Below are 7,379 nucleotides of genomic sequence, written 5' to 3'. Positions count from 1 at the left end.
TGGGGGGGCTCACATGGGGGGAGGAGGGGACAGGAACGTGGGGGGCTTGCACAGGGGGCAGGAGGGAACAGGAGGGTGGGGGTGGGGCACTGGCCACAGAGGGCCAGGGGGCTGGTGTCCAGGGGGAAGGAGCAGGAAGAGAGGAGGACCCAGGACAAGGGCTGCGGCTGCCCCAGAGGTGTGGGGAGGTGACAAGGCCCTGCGAGGGTTGCGCGGGGGGCGGGGGGGGGCGTGGGGGGCGGCGTGCCTGGGATTTGCCGCTGCCCGCGTTCCCGATGACGAACACCGAGTGCCGCACTTGGAGGAGCTCCTCGAGCTGTACGACCTTGAGCACGAAGCTGTCTTCCGCCTGCAGCTTGAGCTCGACGACGCTCTGCTTGATGATCTGGGGAGGCGCGCACAGGGCGGGGTGCTGGGCGCGGGGACCAGGCGGTCCTGGCGGGAGGGGGACTTCCTGCCTGGCAGGGGGTACTGTGAGGGAGGCCCCCCCCCGGCGTGGCTGTGTTCGCTCGCTCGCTCGCCCTGCCGGTGATTCTCCCGAGCACCCCTGCGGGGGACAGACCTGCCCGAAGCCCTCTCCTGTCCCCCGGGAGACCCGGCCCCCAGCATTGAAAGAGGGGCTCCCCGGGGCTGGAAGGCCGTTCGTGGCTCCAGGGGGCCTCTCTGGCAGAGGGAGCCGCGTGCCCCACCGTCGCACCTGCCATGGAGGTGCCGGCGCGACACCCACCCCGCCCTGGCTGGACCCGAGGGCCCGCCAGGACCTACCTTTTCAAAATTCAGGTCCCGTTTGCGAGGCACGTCCAGGGCAGGGAAGAGGTCCCCGATCAGCCCCATGAACACAGGCAGGTCGTCGGTCACGATCTTGGGGATGTTGAAGTCTCTCAGCGCCCTCATCAGCACCTGGTCCTCTGCCCGGCTGGGGTCGCCCCTCTTCAGGGAGCCGGCCACCACCAGCACGGACTTGATGGCTCGCAGGCCCCAGTCGTAATGATCCTGGGGAGGGCAGGCACGGGCGGCGGACGCGAGCGTGCCTTCCGGCTCGGGCAGCTTCCCCAGACCGGCCCGGAAGGCACCCTCCCCAGCCGCCCTGCGGGCCCCAGATGCCGTCAGCTCGCACCTGCTTCGACAGGAGCTCCCTGCACAAGGTGTAGAGCGTGATGAACTTCCTGGCCAGCAGGCGGGCGTCCAGAAAGCCCTCGGCCACCAGCATGATCTCACATATCAGTTCAAAGTCGGGGACCACCATGGCGCAGGGCCTGGGGGAGATCGGCGGGGTGGGCCTCCGGCTTCTCCCGTCTTCCTCCCGCCACCCCATGGTTGGTCAGCTAGCCCAGCACCTCACCTGCCAGGCAGCCCGCAGCGTCAGGGTTTCGGGGCCGAGGGGTGGGCTCCCAGCAGCCCCCCTCCACTCTCCACCTCCTTGGTTCCTCCTATGCCCTCTGCCCTCCGCCCGGGCTGTCGCCAGGCCCTACATCTGTTCTACGGACTCTTCTCTGAACCCTGCCTTCCGCCGAAGGGCACGTGCCCCGTGCCCCCCAGGAAGGCAGAGAGGGAAGACCGCCGTCTACTTTCAGAGGGGGCCCTGCCCGCTAGACCCCCCCGCCTCCCTGACTGGGGAGCCCCGTGTCCCCGGCCTCCCCTGGCTCCCAGCTTGCTCTGGGCTAGCTTCCCCTCTGCCCACGCACCTGAACAAGGCTTTTAAGTTCTCGGGCAACTCGGTGCGTCCCGCGTAGCCAGGGTTCATGGTGATGAACAGGCCCACGGTGGGGATGAGGCTTATCATCTCTCCCAGGAAATTGAAAGTTTTCTTCTTGGCCCGAATTGCATCTTGGACACATTTTACCTAAACAAGCACACAGACACGTCCGCGTGGGAATGACCAGCTTCCTCGGGCTGGATCTCCATCTGTGTTAAAGTGCATGGCTGTGAGTTTGCAGAGGACGCTCCTGGTCTCTCTCTCTCTCTCTCTCTCTCTCTTTTTTTGAGGGGGGAGGGGCAGAGGGGGAGAGAGAGAGTCTTAAGTAGGCTCCATGCCCAGAGCAGAACCCAGCTCAGACCTCAATCTCGTGACCCTGGGATCACGACCTGAGCTGAAATCAAGAGTCAGATGCCTAACCGACTGAGCCACCCAGGCCCTCTTTTCTCTCCTTGTAATGAAACTTCATTTTGAGACACTAGACTCACGTGCAGTTTTCAGAAACAATGCGGAGCACATGCCCCGGGTGCCCCCGGGTGTCCTACCCGGCGCCCCCTAGTGGTAACATCTGGCACAGCAGCAGTGCAGCATCACAAGCAGGACCCCAACACCGACAGACAGTCGAGACAAGGGACATTGCCGTCACCACGAGGACCCCTCACGTGCCCTTCTATAGCCATAGCCCCATTTCCCCCGGCCCCCACCTTCTCCTTGGCCCCTGGCTTCCCACTCCTGTAACCCTGCCATTTCACGAATGCTGTGTGGGATCGTGCAGCTTGTAATGTGACGTCGCCCAGCAGAACGCCAGGGTGTCGTGCGGCGTGTAACGTGATGTCACCCAGCAGAACGCTGGGGACCCCCCCCCCCGTCCCCCAAGGGCGAAGCTGCCTCAGAGTTTGTTCCGCACTATCGCTGAGTGGTGTTCACCTCCTAGCGGCTCCGTGTGTCCCGTTCCTGCCCTGGAAGTGCCGCGTGGGAGCACTGATCAGAGCCACCTCTGTGTCAGACAGTCTTTAAGAAAGCCGGCCCTGGGGGAACTCTAAACTTCAGGGGTCCTTGGCCGGGTTTGACGTTCCGCCCCGGCAGAGCAGCTGCGAGGCCGCGCGCCACCACTGGAGGGCGCCCCACGATCGCGGTTAAAACCTTCCAACCGCCTGGACTTGAATTCAGAGTCTCCGCCTTCCCAGCCAAGTTCCCGCCCTCGGTCCTGGCCTTTCCTCCCTGGCTGGCCCGCAGCGCAGGGCTCCCTTCCAGAAGGGCTCCCCCCCACCCCACGCGAAGCCTCTAGCTACCACCCCGGGCCGGTCCCTTCTGGTCCATTCGAGTCAGAAAACATTCTGGGGTGCAGTGACCGACTTAGGGGGTGGAGCAGTAACTGCTGCTGCACTGGGGCGGGGGGCACCCCAAGGCATCGCCCTTCGTCCCCTCTTTGCCTTCCCGGCCCCTGGCTCAGGGCTCGGGGACAGCTCTGTGTCAGGAGGGTAACAGTGGAGGATGTCAGCTACCCACGTTCACCTCCCATCCTGCGGGGCCAGCCTGTGCCCTCAAAACCATCTTGTGGGTTAGGAGGTGGTTCCGATCACTGAACATAGAGGGTTCCGATCCCTGCCTAGCGCAGAGCTGGGGAGTCCAACCAGTGAGTTTCAACCGGGCCCCACGCCCAGGTTGTGAGTCTCGAGCGGAGGGGGGGGCCGGGGTCCCCTCTGCGCCCCCCGCTCTGCCTCGCAGCCTCGTGTGCTGGCCGGAAGGCCTGGCTCCGGGGACCTGTGTCTGCTTCTCTGTCTGTTGTGTGGGGTTGGGGGTGGGGGTGGGGGTCCTGTGCACCAGCAATAGCCTGACCTCCGGGGCCTTTTGGAATATGCAAAGTTGCTTCTGGACCCCCAGCTTGGCCTCAGTTCCCCGGAGAGAGCCCTGTGGTTCTCACCTCCTGCGTGTGTGGGATCACGGGAGGAATGTGGGGTGGGCACAGGGCTGTCGCCACCTGAGCATCCTGTCCCCACCTGGTCCCCAGCGCCCCCCCGTGGTGCATTCCCGAAGTTCACGGGCAGATTCCCCCCTCCCCTCCAAGCACCGCTCTCTCACGCATCCTGCACTGACACTTGTTACAAAGAACTCTGTCCCCGGCCTCCAAGCAAACTACGGCAGCCCCTCACCTGCAGTCGGTTATGTACACGCCGCTCTCTCCGATGCTCACTGGTTTCGCTTCCGTGTGCCTGCCCGGACCCCGGGCCCCCGAGGGACAGCCCCGGGGGAGACCACCCGTCTCTGTGCCACAGCACCCCTCGCTGCACGGCGCACTAAGCCCCGCGGGGCCCTACCTGTACGGCGATCACCGACAAGACTTCCACCGAGATTCGGTTGAACTCGTCGAAACAGCCCCAGGCTCCCGTCTGGGCCAGGCCCTTGTAGATGTTGCCGCAGGACTAGAGAGGGTGAGAGGGGAGAAGGGAGCCCTGGGGAGAGGAAGGCAGGCGGAGGGCCGGCGCCCCCGCCTCAGGCGGGGCTAATACCGCGTGGAGCTGGCCGCCGGGGAGAGCCCATCCTGCCCCGGTGATCTCCCTGGGGCGGGGGCTGCCCTGCCACCCCCTGCCCCAGCTGCACAGTTCAGACAAGCGCATTCGTGCAATGTCCTTCTTGCACACAAGGGAGGGGGCTTCTCTCTGAGGGGCTGGTGGGGCGTGAGTGTCAGTTTCTTCTAGATGCTTCTGGCACCCCAGTCCTCAGCTGGGTGATCGGCAGTCTTCAGGGATTCTGCGAGGGCTCCAGGGAGTGTTACGCTCCTTCTGGGGCGTCCGGGTTCAGGTTTGACTTCTCCGGACTACAGAGGCTGGCGTGGACCGTGGCCTTGCTGGTGAGGTTGCTGGTGCCACCTCAGGAGGGTCGGGCCCCGGGGCTCGCATGCGGGTGGGGAAGGGACTGGAGGCCCCCGCAGGCCCAGGCTCCTGGCCTCAGGCCCACCCCCAGCCCTCCTGTCGGAAGCTGCTCTACGGGGCCTCCAAGAGGGTATGCACTCTCCCGGGGCCCTCAGAAAACTGACACCACTCTGCACAGTCTCCAGGGCCTGGCGGGGCCCCGGCCTGGCCTCTGGCTCCCCTCCTAAGCCTGCCTGGACTTGCTTTTACCCGGAAGCCCCAGGCTGGATGAACCACGACACAGGTGCCCCCAGCCACCAGGGGGAAAGCTCAGAGCCGAGGCTGGGAGGAGGTCCCCTCCGAGGGCAGGTCAGGACATTCGGGGCTGGGCGTGCTGACCCTAGGAGCCTCTTCCAGACATGTTAGTCACATCCAGGAGGCGCCAGCTTCCCGGGAGGGCCAAGACGGCCAGCAGGGACACAGCTGCTGAGCCTGCTGGGTACAGAGACTCTGCAGACCGGGAACCTGGGGCCTCTCCTCCCCTGGTTCGGCCTGCAGCGTCCAGATGCCTAGAACACGCTTGGAGCGTGGAGGGTGCTGTACGTGGTCCCCACGGGGGCCTCTGGCCGCCCCCTCTGGGCCTGGGAGCTCACCTTATAATCCATTTGCTCAGAGCAGTTGAAGACATACACCATGGTGCCCAGGGCCCTGCCCAGATCCTTGGTGGTCTCGGTCTTTCCCGTCCCGGCGGGGCCGGCAGGGGCTCCGCCCATGATCAGGTGAAGGGACTGGGTCAAGGTTATGTAGCATCTGTAAGGGACCTCTGATCATCCCGAGTGCGGCGACCCCACGGCTGCCCCCTCTCCTCTCACCATAGGGTCAGCTCGTCGTGCCCATGGTGCACCTGCTGGGCGCCAGGGAGGGACAGGGACAGGGACCGGCCCGGCCAGCGTGCGAGACGCGGCCCAGGAACCAGCACCGTCCTGGGGCAGACGCAGCACAGACGCTGTGCCCACCGCAGGGCGGAGTAAACCAGTGACCGTCACCTCACCATCTTGGAGGGCTCGCTCTGAGCACCTCCTGGCCGGTCGGAGTGCTTCGTCTCATTAAATCGCTCCTTCTTCCACAAGCTCATTCGTAAGATGGCACCCCCCCGCCCCCCGCCGCAGGCCCCCAGAGAGGATAAGCCACCCCCCCAAGACCGCATGGCTAGTGAAGTGATCGGTCCAGAACACGGCGCCCGAGGCTGGGTGTCCCCACCGGGCGGCAGGACTGAGTCCGAACGCAGGCCTCCCCGACCCAAGCGCCTGGTTCCGTCAGCCACGGGGGGCCGGGGGCGGGGACATTCGGGTCTGACAGCGCGAGGGAGCACGGGGAAGGGTCCGCAGAAAACAGGCGGTTTCCTTTCCCGGTTGTTCGGGAAGCGACGGGCGCCGGTGCCCTCACCTGTCCGTGAGCGGGGTGATGACCAGCCTCGGCGTGTTGCCCAGGTACTCGTACGAGTACTGGATTTGGGCGTCGCAGATGTTGGCAAAGCAGTGTCTCCTGTCCTCGTCCCAGCGATGCCGGAGCTGTGACTGCCAGGTGAAGGCCTGGGAGCTCTCCACCTGCAGGGAGGCGGCAGGAGGGGGGAGTGTGGGAGCCACAGCTGACCCGGGAAGGGCCCCTGTCCCTCCTGCAGGGTCCCACCCCACCCCATCCCCCCCAGCCCAATCCTGCTGACGAGCGAGCCCCTCCCCCCGGATTGACTGCTCACCAGGGGTGAGTCTCAGGGAGGTTTGGGGTTGGGAGGGGTGGTGTGGGGGGGGGGGAGGTGGCTGCCACCAGGAATAGAGCGGCCTCCCCAGGAAGAGGCACGAACGGGGGGCTGGGGTCCCCGAACACCTGACCCTTGCCCGAGCGCCCGTGCCTTGGCTGTGATCATCTTGGCGACCACGTCCCGCGCGTGCACATCAACGGTACAGACGGTCATGATTTTCATCCTGTCGCCGGCAGTGAGGGTTCCAATGAGCAAGGTGATGAGTGCGTTCAGCTGGCTGATCTGCAGGGGCAGAGGCACCTCGGCTGGGACCCCACGTGCTGCCCATGCCCACCCCCCCACCCTGTCTGGCTGCGTGGGTCCCCTGGGAGCTCACGGCCGGGGGGGACGGTAGGGTAGGCACGACCGGCACACCTTTGCTTACACACAGGGAGCGCAGAGAAAGTTCTTCATATCCCCCAAGTGGGGGGGGGGGGCCGGGGTAAGCAGAGCAGCCCCTGATGGAATTCCCCGGAGGCTCTAAAAATGACGTAGCCCGAGAAAAATCTAGTGCCACGGGGAGATGGTGGGTATTCAGTAAAAACGGGGGGTTTTGAAGCCCTGCAGATAGTGTGTGTGTTATTTAGGTGCAGGTCAATCACATACACGTGAAAAGATCAGAAGTGTACATACGAGTCGTTGACGGTTGGCACTACAGGTGGGGGGGGTTATGGGTAGCTTTCCTCATGTAAAAAAGTTATCTTTAGTTTCAAAATTTCTTTAAGAAAATGCTTATTTATTTATTTATTTATTTATTTATTTATTGTGGACGGGGGGGGAGGGAGAGGGAGAGAGAGAGAGAGAGAGAGAAGGAATGAATGAATGAACGAATGAATGAATCCCAAGCAAGCTCTGTGCTGTCAGCACAGATCCCCATGTGTGGCTTGATCCCACGAACCGTGAGATCACGACCTGAGTCGAAAGCAAGAGTCAGACGGTTAACCGAAGAGGCCACCCGGGCACCCCTAGCCAAGAATCTTTCTATTTGCTTATTTTTTAAAATGATTTTAAATCAATTAATTTTTTTTTTTTT

At 63.7% G+C, this 7,379-nt stretch overlaps 1 protein-coding gene across 1 annotated transcript in view; it reads right to left on the bottom strand.

The window, feature by feature from the left end:
- LOC121025195 (dynein heavy chain 17, axonemal-like) overlaps nt 1–6,612 on the bottom strand; it is a gene marked incomplete at its 3' end in the record, with an annotated part of 8,355 nt that extends 1,743 nt beyond the window's left edge. The window contains exons 1-8 of the mRNA XM_040467644.1: nt 6,458–6,612; nt 5,995–6,155; nt 5,202–5,358; nt 4,015–4,119; nt 1,686–1,843; nt 1,118–1,256; nt 766–993; nt 248–385 (exon numbers count right to left, since the gene is read on the bottom strand). Coding sequence (XP_040323578.1) covers nt 248–385; nt 766–993; nt 1,118–1,256; nt 1,686–1,843; nt 4,015–4,119; nt 5,202–5,358; nt 5,995–6,155; nt 6,458–6,529 — 1,158 coding nt within the window. The remainder of the gene's footprint in view (nt 1–247; nt 386–765; nt 994–1,117; nt 1,257–1,685; nt 1,844–4,014; nt 4,120–5,201; nt 5,359–5,994; nt 6,156–6,457) is intronic.
- Between the last annotated feature and the right edge of the window lie 767 nt (nt 6,613–7,379).

The sequence above is a fragment of the Herpailurus yagouaroundi genome, unplaced genomic scaffold (genome assembly GCF_014898765.1).
Source record: "Herpailurus yagouaroundi ecotype Mexico unplaced genomic scaffold, PumYag 67553, whole genome shotgun sequence".
Classification (NCBI taxonomy): Eukaryota; Metazoa; Chordata; class Mammalia; order Carnivora; family Felidae; genus Herpailurus; species Herpailurus yagouaroundi.
The sequence above is the reverse complement of the archived record's forward strand: the minus strand, read 5'-3'. Positions and strand labels throughout refer to the sequence as shown.